General features: G+C 39.2%; 3 protein-coding genes and 1 pseudogene across 3 annotated transcripts; 2 read left to right on the top strand and 2 right to left on the bottom strand.

Moving 5' to 3' along the window:
• Positions 1-7448: 7448 nt before the first annotated feature.
• LOC121794833 (myb family transcription factor PHL8-like) lies at positions 7449-8901 on the top strand. The gene is made up of 4 exons (XM_042193187.1): positions 7449-7947; positions 8012-8088; positions 8166-8293; positions 8375-8901. Exons 1-4 carry the CDS (start codon positions 7824-7826, stop codon positions 8835-8837), a joined length of 792 nt encoding a protein of 263 aa, XP_042049121.1. The 5' UTR covers positions 7449-7823; the 3' UTR covers positions 8838-8901.
• Positions 8902-9158: 257 nt separating this feature from the next.
• Positions 9159-9882, bottom strand: LOC121794834 (E3 ubiquitin-protein ligase MPSR1-like). The gene has a single exon (XM_042193188.1). The coding sequence runs from the start codon at positions 9871-9873 to the stop codon at positions 9277-9279; it is 597 nt and encodes a 198-aa protein (XP_042049122.1). The 5' UTR covers positions 9874-9882; the 3' UTR covers positions 9159-9276.
• Positions 9860-11118, top strand: LOC121794835 (50S ribosomal protein L18-like). The gene is made up of 5 exons (XM_042193189.1): positions 9860-9982; positions 10078-10323; positions 10412-10500; positions 10566-10718; positions 10787-11118. Exons 2-5 carry the CDS (start codon positions 10224-10226, stop codon positions 10940-10942), a joined length of 498 nt encoding a protein of 165 aa, XP_042049123.1. The 5' UTR covers positions 9860-9982; positions 10078-10223; the 3' UTR covers positions 10943-11118.
• A 6598-nt stretch (positions 11119-17716) lies between these two features.
• Positions 17717-21085, bottom strand: part of LOC121794831 — a 41971-nt pseudogene continuing 38602 nt past the window's right edge.

Genomic DNA, 21085 nt, shown 5'->3' with positions numbered 1-21085 from the left:
CAATCTTTATGGGACGAGGGAGTACTAAATATGATTTTTTATTCCCCAAGTGGGAAATTGCTCGCATCGAATTCTTTACTTCATAAACTGTTTTAAATTAATTAAAAAATAATATTGCATATCACTGAAAAGTATGAATATTTGGTTAAACACAAATTTTGATACTCCCTCCGTCCCATTATATGTGAGACATTTCTTTTGGACAAAGGTTTTTATGAGTAAAAAAGGTGAGAGAAAAAATAAGAAAGAGGAGAGAGTAAGAGAGAAATAAGGTGTTGCTTTTTGCCATAAAAAGATTTATCTCACTTATAGTGAAACGACCTAAAAAGGAGTACGTCTCACTTATAATGAGACGGATGGAATATATAGCTGATTAAGTGGGAAAGAGTTAGAGAAAGAATAGTGGAAATAGTGTTAGTGAAAATGGAGGTTCATATTATTTGTAGTGTAATTAAATTTATAAAATTAGAAAGTTTATACTTTTCATACCCGAATTAAAAAAAACATAGTTCATAATTTCCTGGAGCCAAGGGAATATTTGAAATTTTACTGTATATATGTGGCAAAATAAAAACATAGTTCATAATTTCCTGGAGCCAAGGGAATATTTGAAATTTTACTGTATATATGTGGCAAAATGATACCACTAATCTACTCACTCCAACTTTGTACCAACAAACAATCATTCACCAACAAATAAATATGATTAGAGTTTAGGTTACTTGAAATGAAATTGTACAAATCTTGAAGTAACGTCAATGCATAGGTAATATACTAAATATAAACATTTACGCATAAAGTGATTTATATATATTTATATTAAAACATCATTTGTCGGCATACATTTTTTGAGGTATTGTCGGCTCATTGAGATACAGAATGTGGATAAATAATTGCTCCTAGCAGTAAGGGTGCTCCGTAAGAGCATTAGCAATGGGGCGTCCTAAGGCGCGCCCTATGGCGAGCCACGTCAGCAGTTTTATCCTCCTACCTCCCCATCTGCAGTGGGGCGCCTTAAGGCGCGCCACATCATCATTTTATTGTTTTGTTTAATTAATTTAACTGTTTTCAAATAACAAGTAACGAGTAAATAAAAAACGGTCTAAATAACAAACGGCGAAGTTTTAATAAAAAAAAGTTACATCATTGAATTAATAATAATAAAAAAACTAAGTCGGACCAATTCCCAACTTCCGACGCAGCTCATCGAGTAACGCCCAGAGATATTCGGCTTCGTCGGGGTCGGTACACTTCTTGAGGGCCCTGTGCGTCTGCAACATCGTCCTTGCCATCGACGCTGTTGCTAACGACTCAAACGCGGTGGCCGTCTGGGTCGGGAGCTCTACCGGGACCGGAGCTTGGGTTGCAGCGGTCGACGATGAGGTCGCGGTCGCCTTCCCCTTGGCCTTCGCAGCCTTGACGCCGAAAGGACGCCGGACGGACACCGGTGTGCCGGAACTCCCTTCATCCACGTACGTCCGGTTGAGGTCAACAGGGTGATTGCCGCTGCCGCTGCTCGTGTAATCACCAGCTTCAGTGGTCTTCGTCCTCTTCGTCGCACCAGTGTGCAGAATTCCACCTTGGAATTTCTGCTTGTCCCTCAAGAGCGCCCAGATGGCCTCGTGCTTGAATTCGCCGTACATCGACCGGTACGACAACAGCGCTTTAGCGCGCACGTCGCTCAAGCTCTCACCGCTCCCCTGAGACCGCGTGAACTTCTCGAACTCCGCCGCGTACAAGTTCACTTGCTTCTTGACTTGATCCCAGTGCTTGCGGAGTTGCTCACGCTTGCGCTTGTAAGCGGTCGGCGGCTTGACCGAATTGTAGAGGTCCGCGATGCGTTCCCAGTACGCGATCTGTCGCTGGTTGTTCGCGAATATCGGATCTTCCGATATATCTACCCAACACCGGGCCAAAGTGAGAGTTTCGTCGTCGTTGTAGTTCGTACGGATGGGGGCGTACTCATTGCAATCACCGGGAGGCGGCAACTTCTGCGCCCGCTGCCGGTTCCTCTTCTTTCTGTAAATGTAAGTTTCGAAAATGAAATGTTACAAATGAACGGTATTTATAAAAAAACGAAACCGCGTGCCATCGTCCGCGGTTGATCGTCCGCGACCTCCACAATGGGGCGGACGATAGCCATCGTCCGCGCTATCCTTCGCAACCGAAGTATAGGGCGCGACTATCGTCCGCGCCCTATGGCGCGCACCCGCAATGGGTGCGGACGATGTGCGCCATCTGGCGTGCCATCATCCGCCCATTGCGGATGCCCTAAGAGAATGCCTCATTTGTTTGGCACCGTAAGTATAAACAGTATAATAAACTATCACTTGAAGGAAAAAAAATTTATATTACTATGATCCAAAATTATTTTAAAAGTTATATGACCACACTGCGATCGGTATTTAAACATTTAAAAAAAATTACTCCACAACATTAAATTTGAAATTAAAGTTATGATGGCATCGACTCACAAATTGGGAACTTGTCGGCCAAAATTCTTGTAATAGGTCCAAGTGAAAACTAGATTCCCCAAATGTATCACTTGTTTCATTACGTCTGTTACACCTTTAGAAAAAAATGTAGTACTATTACGTGGCAAATGTTGATCCGTTAAATAATCCTAAACTCCTAATCCCTATGATGCCCAAGTGGATCTAGCAACATAGATTCCTGAGATTAGACATAGTGCAAACGACACCCCAGATAGAAATAGTTCAAAGATCATCACTAGTCATGAATGCCGAATGATAGAGAGATGAAATATGGAAGTGAACCTTAACCTAATTATTTATATGATCAACGACAAATTCAAAGGTTTGATTTTAAATAAATTTTTTAGCCTTGGTAGTGGGATTAATCAACTCTGGCCAAACCCGAGTCCACCTTACTTGATCCAACGTTGTCTGATGTATAGATAAAATGAGCGATGCGATATTATTGGTTGTTGTGGATAGGCGGCAATAAGCACAAGTGACCACACAACTTTGGATGATGGCAATGATGTCAACCTCCATTCTTCAAATTCCTCTCAAATTTGGCTGACCAAACTGCATTTACCATTTGCATTGAGTGCTTCCATTCATTCATTTCTATGTACATTCGACCATAAGAATATTATTTGATTCGAAAAACTCATTAATGGTACTGTAAATTTGAAAATTAGAGTACTCCAGTATCTTATCAAGATTTATCCCATGGAATGCCAATGAACGCACTATGAATTTGCTAGTGTATCACAAAGGGTTTTGGATCCCTATAAAGTAATTACAAAGATTATCGTCCACCTTTCTCATTTTTATTATAAAATAAATACTATGTAAAAACTCTTTATATCCGAAAAAATTATGCAAAATGACACATACACATTTATCCATTTTAGTCTTCTGCTTCTTCTTCTTAATATTTTCTGAAAGTTTAGAAAAACCTGATTATCTTTTTTTTCTTTCAAAAGTTTGGAAAAACCGGCAATCTTCTGCTTCCTCATTATTCTGCAAAAGTTTAGAAGAAGCAGATCATAGTCCAGAAGATATCCAAACAAAAGGGCCTTTCGAAATCTGGCTACTGAAAAATGAACAAGAGTTGAAGAATCTTTGAAACCAGAAAGATCGAATCTTTTGGCAGACCCCTTCCTTGGTCGGGACGAGATTTTATGCAGTTTTATTTTATGTGTTAGGTGGAGAAAATAGAATAACATAGATGAAATAAAGGAGAGATAAATGAATTTCTATTTTTAGTAATGTATAATTTTGGATGGGACAAACTAAAAAGATAAGTGAGTAATCTTCTGGGGGATAGATGGAGTAGTAAACTATATCGATTTGAAGAGAGCGAGCCATGTACGTACATGTGTTTAAGGGCTGTCGCAGGTTTAATGGTGATATGGGAGTGGTGGGATTGGTTCTAAATTAAAATATTTTATTTTAATTTATTGTAATATCATAAAGGGTAATTTGGTCATTCCCGTAATCAAATATTTGTTTTATCATTATTATATTTAGTAGTAGGTCAAAAAATCAAATCCATCGTTACTCCCTAACCATGAAATGTTATTTGATCTGAACCAAATTAAGTTTGATGCCGGAATCATCCTCGAATAAGAAGCATGAAACACGGCGGTAAAGAAGGTGTAGTAATGTCAAAATTAGGTTTGAAAAGAAAAGAAAGGATGAGAGCATCTAAGATATTGGAATATCTTTTAAAATTATTCAAAGCTTGGAAAAGGAACATGCTATTGCTATGCTATGTAAACCACGTAAATCTATTCACAAAGAAGAAAAGCAGAGACAATGAAATGATAATAATGCCTAAGTGGAGGAAGTGGGCGTGAGGTGTCAGCCACTTCTAGTACTAGAAAAGAAATAAACACCGCAATTTATGTATATCACCATCTTGTGTAGTCTCTTGTTGCAGAACTAGAAAGTTTTCCCCTTTGGCGTGCATCATGCATTGCCCTATTCTCTTAAAAGGTCCACATCTTCATGCTAGATCATTTTCCCCCTTCCTTTTTTGCTCGTGGAATTGTGGCAGGAATATGATGATTGTTTTTGGGTGGATTTTGTTGGGATGTTTCAAGGTTTAGGACAGGGAGTTTAATTATTAGCAGACAATTATTGACTATTTAACCTAGGATTAGGAACTGAAGCAATATGAGGATTAGTTGACTAATTGATCATAGGTCAAGTTTGTCGCTTTATAAACGTTTTTACGATGGTAAACTTACTTTTATTTTCTTATTTTTTTCATGAAAGATGAACTATTATTAGTCTGCCACTTTGATATCATCCAGAAATGAAATTCTTCAGCAAGAAGAGCTTTGCTCTTGATGCGTATGTGTGTGATCCATTAATTTGCAGGTCATGTTTCGATGAATTTCTTGTATAGTTTTCAGAAAACTGATGAACACATGGGAACATGTTCCCAAATCCTAAAACACAGGAGGCGGAGCCAGAATTTTGTGCTTGAAGTGCGACGAATAATACATAACATAAACGTAAACGTAAAATTAAATATTAATTGTATTTAAATTAATACATTCAACAAAGTCTTCATTTGGTGAAGTTACTAATAATATTGTCATAAAAAACTTGTAGAAACGTAATTTAACATGTCATCGAATAGAAGAGCTTTAAGGCGGAGATGGATGCAGGAGGAGGCGAACCGGACTTATTTGCATCAGCAGATCTATCATAGCTGAGAGAGAGAGTGAAACATTATCTGCCACTAATGAATTTGGAGAAAAATGTACTAGTAGCTTTCCTTACTTATCTATCTGTATATGCTACACTATATTTTCAGTTGTTATTCATAAAGTTGGGCTTATTATCTCAATATCATTACATGAATTGATGATATATACTAAAGCAGAATTGGACAGAACATGATGGATATATGTAGCATAGTACTATGAAAAATGGGTGGCTACAACAAAACTATTAGGTCACAATATTCGACTTTATGCAACCTCGTTCTATCCAAAGGAAGCTCCCCCTTGTGAAACCATACCAAATTTACATTTCCTTGTATGATCTCATTTAATCTTCCTAATGCAAAAATCTTGCTGTCTAAAGTAAATTTGTTTCTCAAATGATCAGCAACACACATGCGGCGATCGACATTTGTTGAAACAGAAAAATAACTAACTCAGCGATATATATATATATATATATATATATATATATATATATATGAGGCTTCGAGCCAATCAGAGAGGAAGGCGAATGCTTGCATAATGCTGGCGTAAGGGATTACAATGATGTATCCACAAAATTTAACGTGGATAAATATTAGTAGTAGTAATAAGAAAAATAAATTGGTGGGAGATTGTGACAAGTTCCTTTTGTTGATTCCTGAGTGGGACCCAAAGAGAATAATAATTAGATGACTTTTGATTCACTGGAGCTTCCCTCAAAATCCCAAGGCCTTGTTTTTGCATCATCCTAGAATCTCCTTTACTCTCCATGGAATACATAAAAGTACACCAACCTGCTTAAAGGGAAAGGCTCTTGTTTCTTCACCTCATTTTTCAAACTTTTGGGCCACTTATGTCTTCCATTTCCCTTTTCAATGTGAACTTGAGATTGCGGTATAGACAAAGCAACATAGTTATCCATGCGTTTAGAGTTTACTTCGATTTGGTACTGCTCTCACGTCACGCATACAAACAGTGCTTTACCCCTAGATGTTCAGTCGCCTCAACATAGTTAGACATAAGTGAGCAATGTAACATGTGTTGAGTGTAAGGGCTAAAAGCTACACATTAAGCTTTTGTTTTCTCTTTTTCTACTTTGCATCTAATGATCTTCTCTATAAAGATAAGTAATGGCAATGCTTTTTTTGGTGATCAATCATTGAATTTTTATTCCATGGATCCGACTCTTTGCTCGCAACCCAAGAAATGCAAAAGACTGATCTGATCTAAATGACTTTTAGGATTTGCTGTTTGCCATTGTGCCTCTCTTCCTATTCCTTTTTTTGTTTTACAATTTTTTTAAAAATAATATTGAATTTATCTTATTTCCTAGGTAATTTCAAGACATGTGAATTTAAATTTTCTCTCTCCTTTTGATTGTATTGTATCTGTATGCTTCCTTTTTCATGGATTGCTTTAGTGTGGATGCATATATTAATGTGAGGCTTTTTGTCATTTCCTTGGGTCTGTGATTGAGGGGAAAAAAAGATTCTATTACCACTTAATTAAATTCCAAACATACATCATTGTTTATATATTCAGGAAACAACTTTCAATAATTAAATCCTTAATGATCAAAAGGCAAAAGACTAGGTTAGACTGCTTCACTTCATCAACTTGACTGCACAATATTTTAAATCTTTGAGCAAGAATCCATGCAATTCTTGAACTTTAAGCAAAGAGGAAAAGATGGGCTTTCTTTATATCACTTCGACACTTCAAATACTATAAAATATAAATACATATTTTAAGAATTAAGACTGCTGCACAGATTGAATTTCTGACATAACTAAACTCATTCTTGAATAGTGCTTCTGTTTCTGCCTATGTTAGTATGAGTTTCTGTTATTGTTTGGTTCAGAATGTCAGACAGCTACAAAATGAAAAAAACAAGATGGCCAAAAGGGTCATTGTACCAAATTGTTTTTTATCATGTCAATCATATTATACCTGATTATTAATATCAATGCAGTACTTATCGATAACACTAATACTTGTCCAAAAATCTAATGCTAGATTCCTTTATTCCTCTATCCCTACAAGAAACAAAAAGAACCGGCCAAATCTATCCACACCACGCTCTCTCAGGAAGGAAATTGGAAAAAGAAAAATGTGACAATTATCCCCAAAAACTAATTAAGTCTATATGTATTGATTTTGTTATCCCTTTCAATCTTTAAAAAGAAACATATCATGATGATTAAATTTTCTTTCTTCTTTCCATCAAAGCTTCTTAAGGGTTTTACAAAAGTTGCTCCCATTATACATCATGGTGGGCACTGCCTAACTCCTATGGGAATAACTTAAGAGTGAAAGAGAGGTGGGAATACAGGAGGATAAAAACAAACCATACACTTTTTTTTGCTCTCTTTCTCTCCTTTTGAGACTCCAAATTGAAGTATGTTGCTTTCTCTGTTTTTGCTGCATCACAGAGATTCTCCCCACCCTTTCAGGCCAAATTAAAAAAAAAGGAAATGGGAAATGGGAGAAAAGAAAGGGCCACAGCTCACAGCATATATTCCCTCACAACACAACCCCACTTATGTTTCCAGATGTGGAGTGACAACATAGTACATGCCAACAATTATAAAGAGAATTCAATCACCTCATATGATCATCATCATTACCATCCATGGCTCTTCACAACCAAGACATGAACCTCGTCCTCTCCAGCGACGCCAAGCCACGACTCAAATGGACTCCTCAGCTCCACCGACGATTCGTCGACGCTGTCAAACAGCTCGGAGGCCCTGAGAGTCAGTATCACGCTTCTCCATTCCTACAATCATTTAGTCTAATGTCTAACAACTTTATTTGCAGAGGCTACTCCCAAATCCTTGATGAGGGTCATGGGCATTCAAGGATTGACTCTTTACCACCTCAAGAGCCATTTACAGGCAAATATTTTCTTCACTTTTATCATATTCATGTTGGAAAACTATGTTATAACAGAATGGATTCTTGTATTGTGCAGAAATACAGACTGGGACGAAGCCACCAGTCGTCGTCGTCGTCGTCGCAGAGCTTCCACCATGAAAGCAGAGAGAAGGAGAGCAGCAACATAGTAACTAGCAAGAAGAGCAATGCGGAGAAGACAAATGAGTAATAACTTCAATTAGAGGCTCCAGTAGCTAAACAAAAGGGTGGTGGTGGTGGCTGAGTGTGGTGTGTTTGTGGATGCAGTGTGCAGGTGGCAGAGGCTCTGAAAATGCAGATGGAGGTGCAGAGGAAGCTGCATCAGCAGATAGAGGTGCAGAAGCATCTACAGCTGAGGATGGAAGCTCAAGGGAGGTATCTCCAGTCGGTGCTCAAGAAGGCGGAGGAGACTCTCTCTGGGTACAGAGCCTGCTCCATCGAGGCTGAACACGCTCGAGCTCAGCTCTCTCACCTGGCCTCCATGGTCGACTCCGGCTGCACCACCTCCGTAATGACTGACAGTGATGCCTCCATACTCGCCGACAAGGTCTTCGCTGGCTGCTCCTTTGAGAGCTCCCTCACCTCCTCGGAGACATCTCATGACAAGGGAATCAATGATAATCCGGTTTCGGAGAAACGGAAAAGGGATGATATAGATTTGAATCGCAATGAATTCGACTCGGGGCATAGACCTAGAGGGATTGACTTGAACTCCGATGGAACTTTTTAGTGTGTATATACTATTAATACTATTTATAATATACTTATAAGATGCCTATGTTTATTGTTTTGTACACCAGATATCCTTATTTTTAAAGTACTCCCATGTAGTCTAGTTCATGCATATTCAGATATTCTCCACCTCTTCTTCAAGCTACTAGTGACAGATAAAAACACTACTAATAGTTTAGAAGATTTTAACTGAAGTTACTTGAATTTATGACTAACTACCGTGATCATGTTGCAAAATCTTATCCTCTGTTTCTGTGAATGAGAAAGTAAATTCATTGGGACATCACAATCTACCTTTACAGCAAAGCTTGCATTCATCTAATGAAAACATTTGAATCAATTTTTCACTTCACCAATTCGATCAACCAAACACAAAACTTCGCACAAAAACCAGATATTTATACACATCAAGCAGATTCAACAGCACTAAAATTGGTTCAACTGGAATCACTAGAATCGCCATCATTCTCTCTCTCTGTTTCACCACTTCTCCTCTCACCACCAAACGTAACACTCACCCAAATCTCTTTCCTCCTCTTCTTCTCGTCATCCACCGGCATCTCGTATCTACAAACGGGGCAGGAGCCGTCAATTTTCAGCCATTTCTCTATACACTCGCCGTGAAACGTATGTTTGCACGGCATCCGTTTCGCCTTCTCCCCGGCTTCCCAGTCCTCCAAGCAGATCACGCACTGATCGCCACCTTCTTCTTCGCCGACCACCACTTCTACGGTCTCCATAGCGTCAATAGCCGCTTTCGACGCCGGCGGCCGGCCGCTCTTGCGAGAGAACAATTCTTCGAGAAAGGACTCAAAACCTGAGTTGTTGCCGTTGTTGCTATTACCGCTGCTGCTTCTCTCGATCACTACCATGCCCTGCGTGAAGGGGTTGATTAGCACGATCCGGTCAGGCGGGCTGCCCGAATCCTCCGCCGCAGCAGGGTTTAGGCCGAGGAGGAAGGGTAGGAAGAGGGAGATGTCTCTGTTTCTCGAATTGATTAGGTTTTCGATGAAGGGAGAGGGCTCCGTAGCCATTTTTTACGACGAAATTGAAAAAACAGAGGAGAGATTGGGAGGAGGATTAGGGGTTGATGATTAGATGGAAATGGAGTGATGAAGAAATTGGGAATTTTTAAGCATGAAGGTGGGCGGCAACAGGAAGATAGTAGAAGGATCTAGAAGTAAATTAGTGTGTTTGTTGATTGAATGACTGATTGTTTATGTTTATCCATGTCGCAGGAGATATTTTCTCGTGGATTATATTGACTACGTGCGGCTTCACCATAATTCCAGTAGGAGCTCCCTATTTTTAAAAGAAAAAAATTGAAGTTCAAAACTCCACGCACTCACCATTTCTGCAGCTGGAATGTTTGATTGAATTAAACATGGCGAAGGCTTCTTGTTTGAATTCATTGAAATTCCATGGTTGTGAGATATTTGGAGCTCGTCTTCATACCTCCAATATCCTTCCTCTCCCTCCTGCAAGTAAGTCAGTGTGTTTTTTATTTACTTTGCAAGGAAGGTGTTTGTGTTAATGCTTGTGAGAGAGAAAGTGATGAAAGTTTTAGTCCAGATGTTGCGATGAAGCCTCTGGTGATTGAAGCAAGAGCGAATCAAGGGACGGAGAGCCCGAAAATTCGCAACAGGAGAACAAGGAAAAAGGTAGTAAAACAATCCATCACTCTTGATAAATGGATATGGGGGTTTGCTGATATCTGTTTGGACAGTTTAAGGGAACAGCAGCGCGGCCGAGGCTATCGGTGTTCTGTTCGGAGAAGCAGCTGTATGCGATGTTAGTTGATGATCAGAATAAGAAGTGTTTGTTCTATGGAAGCACTCTGCAGAAAACAGCACGAAAGGATCCTTGTTGCTCCACTGCTGTAAGTGTTTACTTGTGTAGATTCAGTAGTGAAATGGGAATGAAATGTGTGGCATTTTGGAATGTTAGGAGGCGGCGGAGCGGGTCGGGGAAGAGCTGATCAAGGCTTGTGAAAGTCTCAACATAAATGAGATATCATCATATGATCGGAATGGTCTGAGTGTAGGACAGCGGTTGCAAGCCTTTGAAGTTGCGATTGGTCGACATGGTTTCTTGAATCGCTAGAGATGTCATTCTGGTTTTTGCTTGCAAAATGCGTCTGCTAACTGTTTCAACTATAACCTTCGTCGGAAGAAAAAAAGTGTCCTACATCCAGGTTATTTATAACTCCATGGTGAGAAGGTTAAGTAAATGAAAACAATTTGTTATTTTAATACTATAATAGATTACTTTTGAACAAACAGGTAGTAAAAGAAAATAGTTTGGACATTACAAAAATTGAGGATAATATAACATTTTTATCTATGAAGTTGTTGTGGAAGATTAAATTGAATAAGGGTTTGTTTGTAGTCCAACTCCTTGCTTTCTTTGTCTCCAAACTCTCATAAAAAAACCTCTCACATTTTGAAGATTGTTGGAAAGAAATCAATCAAGGATCAATCAAGGATCAATCAAGTACCAAAGAATTAATATGCACATTAATGATAATTGATACTAGGGCAAATCCTTACCATGTATAGAAGATTTCTTTGTGTATTCGTGTGTATTTAGACAGCCACTTCCTCTACTGTAATGATCGAACCACATGAATAAAAAACAGCCTTCTATCATGGCATCAGAGCATGCTTTTCGATCCAAATTGATGGACTCAGAAACTGATTCATCATAGTCTGATACCTTTCTCAAACCCCTAACCAAAAACCAAGGCAGAAGTCAATCCTTACCTACACAAAATGTCAGACAACAAAGAAGAGAAACCATATGCAGAAGATCCAAGATTGAGTATGAGTAAACAAGTTACTCTAGCAGTCAAACTTAATGGAAATAACTATCCTCTGTGGCAAAAGCTGATGAGAATTGCCATTGGAGGAAGACGTGCGAATCGGCACATCACAGGCGTACCACAACCCCCAGAACCAGGAGCGAAGGGCTATACCGAATGGGAAGAAACCGACATGATCGTGTTCTCGTGGATAGTCGACAATATCGAAACTGATATTGTCGTGGACTTCGCGCACCACCAAACCGCGCAAGCTCTGTGGGACAGCTTGTTTGTTACGTTCGCTAGCACCGCCGATCCGTACCTACTATACGATTTGGAGGAAAAAGCGAGTAAAATAGTGCAAGGAGAACAAGGGCTCGAGACTTACTGGCGACGTCTCCATAGGATTTGGATAGAGATAGATCGATGCGAGAATCGCCCGATCGATTGTTGCGACAAAGGAGTCGGACAGTTCCGAACCTACATCGGAACGAGACGATTATTCAAGTTCCTCACCGGGTTGAATGAGAAGTACGACGGAATCCGACGAGACATCCTCAAAGAGCAACCACTGCCCTCAGCCGAAGTCGCGTACGGACGGGTGAAACGAGAAGCTACTCGGCTCAAAATCATGCCGCCGGCAGCAAACTCGGACCCTCCGACCGGCGCGACGAATGACGACTCATCATCGGGCGGAGTAGGGCTCGGTTTCGCGGCCCGGAATCTACCTCAGCAACGCCCCAATCACCCCCCACCGCCACGCGCCACCGGACCCAACCGACGAACAGGTTTCAAACCAGACAAGTCAAAGATGTGGTGTTCCCATTGCGGAAAACAGAAGCATACCAGAGAGTCTTGCTTCCTCCTGGTCGGATTTCCCGACTGGTGGGACGAAAACCAGAAGGCAAAGGCCCGATTGGCGATTGGGATGGAAGAGAGTGGAAGCGGCGGACTATTCCCAACCGGAGGGGGCAACCGCGAGGCTACCAACCCTCGGGGGAGGACCGGAGATGGAGACTCCCGAGCAGGCGGGGGCGGCAGACGTGGAGAGGCGGACGGGATGATCGGAGCGGCAGCGTTCGCGGAAAGGAAGGGAGGCGCAAGTGTTGGAGGTACCGGATTAGGGTTGTTTAACCCTAATCCACAATTTTTTCAATTGAGTCCCTCTAGTCTGCCTAAATTAAGTAAAGTACCCCACAATTTAGAATCTGACGCTTCCATAAATTGTCATGTTCAAATTAGCCCCCAGCCTATTAAAAACCGAAAAACAGCCCAAACTTTGTCAAAAATATCATATCTGACCCCAAATCCCTTTGCACCCCTAGAAAAAATTTCTACTGCATTTATGGCCCGGAATATAACTAATTCTAAGGAGAGTGGATGGATATTTGATTGCGGGGCCACAGATACAATAACATATGATAAGAATGATTTTTCTGTGATAAATGAGGCTATGAAAAGTTCAATTCAGACTGCCGATGGGGAACTGACAGCCGTTAGTGGGAGTGGGACCATTCAAATTTCACCAACGTTAAAATTGACCAACTGCCTTTATGTGCCCAAATTGTCCCATAAACTCATGTCTATTAGTCACGTGACTAAAGAGCTCAATTGTACGTTACTGATGCATCCCAATTTCTGTGTTTTACAGGATATCAGGACGAGGAGGATAATTGGGCGTGGCACTGAGCGTCAAGGTCTCTACTACGTGGATGAGATTACTCAACAAGGTGGCACCGCGATGCTTGCTCACGGATCTACTAATCGAGAAGCTTGGTTGTGGCACCGCAGATTGTGACATCCATCCTCGGGTTATCTTAAAATTTTGTTTCCTAAGTTTTCTAAATTTAAAGACATTTCGTGTGAATCTTGTGTTTTGGCGAAAAGCCACAGACAATCGTTCAAATCTAGGGAGACTCGAGTTGAGAGTATTTTTTCCTTGGTACATGCTGATGTGTGGGGCCCAGCGCCTATTGTTGGTGATCATGGTTTTAGATATTTTCTCATATTTGTGGATGATTGCACAAGATTAACTTGGGTATATTTTTTGAAAAATAAGTCGGAAGTTTTCGAAAAATTCGTCAAATTCTTCACATTAATTCAAACTCAATTCCAAACTTCTATTAAGGTTCTTCGATCTGACAAAGGTAGGGAATTTGTTAATAAGGAAATGACCGGGTTTTTTCAAAGTAAAGGTCTTGTTCATCAAACTACTTGCCCTTATACCCCGGAACAAAATGGAGTAGCGGAACGAAAAAATAGGTTAATTTTGGAAGTCACCCGAGCCCTGTTTTTTGACTCAAATGTTCCTAATTTTTTGTGGCCCGAAGCTGTTGCTACCGCTGTGTACTTAATCAATCGCCTTCCTACAAAAATTTTGGGTATGCGAACCCCCCTACAGGTACTTTCGGCCCTTGCTAACATTCCAGAACCCCTTACTCTTTCCCTTCGAGTTTTTGGATGCTCTGTTTATGTACATATTCCCAAACGTGAAAGAAGTAAATTTTCTGCTTGTGCTCTTAAGTGTGTTTTCTTGGGATATGGGACAAATCAGAAAGGGTACCGTTGCTATGACCCCACCTCTAGGAAAATAATAACAACTATGAACTGTAATTTTCTGGAGTGCGAGTATTTTTTCCAAGCCCAAACTCGGGGTCAGGGGGAGAGTTGTAGTAGTCAGGGGGAGAATTCGAGTGATAACATTAGACCCCTTAGTTGGGCTGTGTTGCCACAATCAGACGACTCACTGGCAGAACCAACAGAGTCGGCTAGTGTCACCGCCGAGCCGATCCCGTCTACTATGGAGCCTCCTCCGTCGCCTACGTCTCAATCAGATCCTCCTCCAGTGATATCTAAGGTAATTCCTGAAACTAGCTCAGACAGTACAGTTGTCACGACTAATGAGTCCGGTGTAGAGGAAAATGCAGCAATTGACGGTGATACAGGAAGATATGTACTCCCACCACGGAGTACTCGAGGTGTACCAGCAAAGCGCTATAGCCCAGAGAGGACTAGCTCAAAAAGTCGGTATTCTGTGGCAAATCTGGCAAAGGCAAATTTGAGTGAGATGGCAAGGGCGTTTGCAGCAGCCCTCTATGAAGAAGAAGAACTACCAGGAACAGCAGAGGAAGCCATGGGGATTGCCCATTGGAGAGAGGCGATGCTAGTTGAAATGAGAGCCCTGATGAAGAACAAAACATGGGAGGTATGTCTAAAGCCAGATGGAGTCCGCACGGTAGGGTGTCGATGGGTCTTCACCATAAAAAGAAGGCCAGATGGATCTATTGAACGGTATAAGGCAAGACTGGTGGCAAAAGGGTACACTCAGACATACGGAGTCGACTATGCTGAAACATTCTCACCAGTTGCGAAGATGAGCACTATTCGGGTGTTATTCTCTATAGCGGCAAACAGAGATTGGCCACTGCATCAGTTTGACGTAACCAATGCATTCCTACATGGTGAACTGTCGAAACCAATTTACATGGAGGCACCGCCGGGTTTTTCAGGAGATTTTGAAGGAGGCAGGGTCTGTAAGCTGAAGAAGACCCTGTACGGACTCAAACAGTCACCTCGAGCTTGGTTCGGGAGGTTCACGGAGGTGATGAAGAAGTACGGGTACAAGCAAAGCAATTCAGACCACACACTTTTTTTGAAGAAAATAGAAGGTAAGATCACCTGCTTAATCATCTATGTAGACGATATGATACTCACAGGAGATGATGAAGATGAGATCAACCAGTTGAGGAAGAATTTGTTTATCGAATTCCAGATGAAAGATTTGGGTCTACTCAAGTATTTCTTAGGAATAGAAGTATTGAGGTCAAGAAAGGGAATCTTCATCAACCAAAGGAAGTATGTACTCGATCTCCTGGCGAAAACCGGGCTACTTGACTGCAAGCCAGCGGATACTCCTATGGTACAGAATCATGGGCTGCAGATAATTGAAGAGGCAGAATCGACCCCCCGCACAAGGTACCAGCGCTTAGTTGGGAAGTTGATCTACTTATCCCACACCAGACCTGACATTGCATATGCAGTAGGGGTGGTCAGCCAGTTCATGCATGCACCCCAAACTGCTCACTGGGAAGCGGCATTGAGGATCGTTCGTTACCTAAAGGGAACACCGGGACATGGGATTATGTTCGAAAAACATGGACACCTTGAAATCCATGGTTTCACCGATGCTGATTGGGCTAGAAATCCTAACGATAGAAAATCGACTGCTGGCTACTTTACTTTTGTTGGGGGAAATCTTGTTACTTGGAGGAGCAAGAAGCAAAAGGTAGTGGCTCTATCAAGCGCTGAAGCTGAGTTTCGAGGGATTAGAAGTGGTCTGACTGAAATCCTATGGCTAAAGAAGTTGATGACGGAACTGGATCTGATCTCACGAGAGTCGTGTAAACTGTTCTGTGATAACAAGGCAACAATCAGTATATCAGAGAACCCAGTCCAGCATGATCGAACGAAGCATGTCGAGGTTGATCGACACTTCATCAAGGATAACATTGAAGCTAAGGTGGTGGAAATCCCGTTTGTTAGATCCGAAGACCAACTGGCAGACATCCTCACAAAGGCAGTAGACTCGAGGAGCTTTCGTGGAATATTGGACAAGTTAAGAATGTGTGATCCCATCACTTAACTTGAGGGGGAGTGTTGGAAAGAAATCAATCAAGGATCAATCAAGGATCAATCAAGCACCAAAGAATTGATATGCACATTAATGATAATTGATACTAGGGCAAATCCTTACCATGTATAGAAGATTTCTTTGTGTATTCTTGTGTATTTAGACAGCCACTTCCTCTACTGTAATGATCGAACCACATGAATAAAAAACAGCCTTCTATCAAAGATGAATCTAGTGGCCTCAAGGTATTATTACGCTTATATGCCCAATTGTTTTCATAATAATTGGACTGTGATATTCACAAATTCGATAAGCTAATTTTGGGCTTTTCAAGTATTCGGGGACCCTTACAAAGTAATGAAAATATATAAAATAAAAGTGTAGGTTATTTTAGTCCAGATATTAATCGAGTCTAATTTGGCAGACGGAACCTGGAAAAAAAACTTTGCACGTAGAAATGAAGAAAATGTATTTTGTGTTTACTCTCTATTTATTACTCCATTTATCCTATAAGAGTGTGTATTCTTTTCATTTTAATCTGTCCCATAGGACATGAGTATACATTTTCTAATTTAGAAACTATTTTCTATCGTTATCTTATTTTACCTATAGTGTATTAAGATCTGTACGTAACAAAAATTGCATACTCTTGTGGGACTGATGATATATTCTTTTAAGAGTCAATAACTATCAAACACGAAATATGCATACATAGTATTTAAAAAATTTATAAGGTTTATTGATATTTTCACAAGGATTAAGAAAATAATTTATTCGTAAAACAATTAAACTTATATGATTGTTATTTATTTTAATAACCAAATAATAAAATAGAGATACTAATATGCGTGTATTTATTTTTTATATTAGTTATATGATGAATCAATGAATAATATATGTATAGTCAATACTACTAATGATGATATGGTGACTAAGTATCCTAATAATAATAATTATTATATAAGACTATCAATAAGTAGTTGATAGCTCTGTTTCATCTATTAATATGCAATAACTATTACTCTTATTTCCCATATCACTCATAACCCAATAAAATCACACATACATATACCAATAAGATGATCGAATAAATTGACTTTATATTTATTTTTCCAACTGTGTTGCACATCCCAACAAGGCAACAGCTACTAATTCATTCTTTCACCCAAAAAATACCACTAATTAATTCTTTTATGAATCGAATTTATATAGTGTAGTGTTTAATTTCGTTTCTACTTCTTTTCCCCCCGAAAGAAACCCCTCATATCCTCATCTAATCGTCTCGATTCTTAATCCCTTTTTTAGCAAACAAGCACATCCAATATATACTCGTTAAATAATCGACATAGAAATGAAAAAATTGACAATAGTAACAGTCATTTTCACTTACAAGGAAACACGACATTTAGAAAATACATTTCATGTGATTACATACGGTTAAGGAAAAATACATTGACGTAACAAAAGCAAATGCTACGCACAAAGAAACATGTGTCTAAATCAAATTAAAACGATGGAAACTGAATGGTAGATGCACATTGCCCATTTGGAAAAATAGGACATTTGATTAAATTAGAGCCTGATTTAAAGACACATAGATAAATCTGGTATAGCTGCTTGTTGCCATCTGCATCAGAGTTGCACTCGATCATGGAGTGTAACCTTTCGCATTACTTATTGTAGTCTTTATGCTGCTCAAGCTATAAGAACCACCATCCGGATTTATCCATGATAATTAAGTATTTAGATTTAATAAAAAAAATTACTCCAAATAACTTTGTTTGTTCACACTAAAATCAGTTAATATTAAAGCTAGGAATGAGAATTACCTCCATTTTGTAGAATTTGGAGAAGATCATATTTAGATTAGAGGTTGAGAGTGGCTTTGAAGTAGCCATGTTGGTCCAGATTAGATTCCGAACACCTGTGCCATGTTTGTCTCACTCGTGTGACCAGAATTTGGTGCCACTGTAGCTGGGACAAGCTAAAGTAGGCCAATCTTGTTGCATTCGGCTAATTAGGTCTGATATCTGCATAATAAATTCAAATATTATAAATTACAAACAATCTAAAAGGAAAATAGCGAAAAAAATAAAACCTACTAGTATTACAAAATTATAATTAATTAGTTTAAATAGTACTGTATGATTCTTTTTTTTTACAATAGTTATACCTTGGACTGGTCATATAAATTGTTGGGGTCACAATTTGAAGGGTAAGTGCGGTCGTTGTAATTCGGCCAGAGTCCATGGATGTCGAAATAAGCTGCGGGCTTCCCCGTAGTTGGATAGCAACAACTTTGCTTCGTATCACAATATGATCAACTGAATACACTCTGGTTTAGGGTAAAAATGGGATTTAGTCAATTGTAATTTCCCAAAATTTCATTGTCATTAATTCGTTTTAATGCCAATCAAATTTATTTTCGTTTCCCTTTTATATTACTCTCTCTTTATAAGCATGCACGTCAAGGTAGTAATAGTAGTAGTAGTAATCAAATTCATTAACTCACATTGTATATTTGGCCGGTCCCACATACATTTGTCAACGGCAAATTTTATCTACTTATTAATTCTTTATTGTTGAATTTATTTTTCTTAAAAAATATATACTATAATTTATTTTTTAAAATTAAATTCACGCATCGAATAATAATTTGGTACCAACCGTAACAGAGGTGAATGGAGTAGGTTATATGAACAAAGCAAAGAACCTAAACTGCTGGGAAAGCTTTATCACTAAAACGAAAACCATGTGTTGAAATTAAACGGAGATAGCACTGCAGATTAAGATCTTGCGCGAATTTCTGAGAGTATTGAATCTTGAAGAAGAAATTTATTTGATTGCAAAGATGAACAACTAAAGAAAACAAACTCCCTTTCAGCCTTTTAAACCAGTGGCGGACGCAGGATTTTAACGATGGAGGGTCCAAAAATAATTTATAATAAAATTAGAAAAATATAAAATTAAATATTAATGTTTAAATATTAAAGGAAAAAACAAACATATCATAACATTTCTCTTCTATTCTTCATATTTTGGAATCGCTGCATAATAGTTTCATTAGTAACATGAACTAAGACATCCTTTTCAATGCAAGGAACTAAGACATCCTTTTCAATGTGAGACAAATTTACGTTTTCGATTTCCATTGCTTGTATAAAGGAAATTATGCTTGCGTGGTTGACCTGGACCTCTTAGTAAATAAGCTCTACGAATGTCTTCTATTGAGTTTGGTGGATAATTCATTATGTCAGGTCGTTCCCCGGGATCACTTGGAAGCTTCTCTAAATCGACTTTATCTTTGTCTTCACTCGGTAACTCTTGAGGTTGGAGAAATGCGGATCCATCCTCTAGATCAACTTTATTTCTGTCTTCATTAGGTAACTCTTGTGGTTGGAGAAGTGGAGGTTCATTCTCTGACGGAGATAAAACCGCGGTAACAGGAGAAACTTTCTTGAAAAAATGATGCATCACCCTACATATAATAAAATGCACAGTTAATAAATGCACATTGTAAAAAAAATCACATAACCAAATGAAAGGCTGCCATTTACAAATCAAAACAAAAATAAGGAAATGCATTATATTACAAACTTTCTCGAACAGAATTATACATAGGGGAACTCCAATATTAAAATATAAGCATAACATACCTCTTTTGTTAAATGAAAATATACCACAAAATTAAATGGGGGACCACTACATCACTACTAACTCAATGAAAATGAAACAGTACATAATTAAATAAAAAGTTCAATATGACAATCACAAACAAACAAAATTAAATGTTATTCTATATCTAGAACTAGAAGATATATACAAATACAATATAAAGCTCAAAGCCACAAACACCCAATTTTAAGAATGCAAAACAATTTTTCTCTCACTTGTTTTCTGAACTGCCAAACCAACAACAACTCAGCTATTCAACAAGACAACAATGGAAACTGGAAGTGAACATCAAAATACGGAATTGCCGTAGTGCCGTTAATTCTAGAGATGGAGAAAATTTATGTATTGGTTATTGGAAAAAGATGGAAGATTGGTAGCGGCGCCGGGAGTGAATATTGGCCGAGAAGGTTAATTATCTAGGTTTAACTATAATTTAATATAAAATAATATTTAATTTAATGTAAATGTGAAATTACTAAAATACCCTTGGAATTTTTAAAAAATATTGGGGGTTCCATGGGCCCCCCATGGCTCTTCTTATGTCCGCCTCTGTTTTAAACTACCGTAGCAACAACTAACGGCCACTAACAAAATCTAATCCTACGGCTAGGATTTAATCTTCTTCATCTCACAAATCGGACGGCTGCTGAGTCTTCAGCTTAATTGAGCTGACTGCAGCTTCCTCTTTCTCTAACTCATTCGTCAATTGCAACTAAGCAATTAACTACTCACAAATCTCCACCTTCATTGCTTAGCTGAAAATTGTTGTCGCCTCTGCATACCAACCAACTTCAAACAAAGCTCAAATTTCTCCTTTGCCAACGGCTTTGTCAGCATATCTGCAGGGTTCTCTGCAGTATCAACTTTGAACAGCCTGACCCTACCTTTCTCCACCTCTTCCCTCACAAAATGTAGCCGCACGTCTATGTGCTTGCTACGTTCATGAAACACTTGGTGCTTCGCCAAACTTAGTGCACCATTGTTGTCACACCCTATAGGAATGGCTCGCTGCTTCACCCCAAAGTCTGCAGCCACCCCTCTTAACCAAAAACTTTCTTTAACAGCAGATGTGAGGGCAATGTACTCGGCTTCAGTTGTAGATAATGCCACCACATCTTGCAAGGTCGACTTCCAACTAATG

Source organism: Salvia splendens, chromosome 3 (assembly GCF_004379255.2).
Source record: "Salvia splendens isolate huo1 chromosome 3, SspV2, whole genome shotgun sequence".
Classification (NCBI taxonomy): domain Eukaryota; kingdom Viridiplantae; phylum Streptophyta; class Magnoliopsida; order Lamiales; family Lamiaceae; genus Salvia; species Salvia splendens.
The sequence above is the reverse complement of the archived record's forward strand: the minus strand, read 5'-3'. Positions and strand labels throughout refer to the sequence as shown.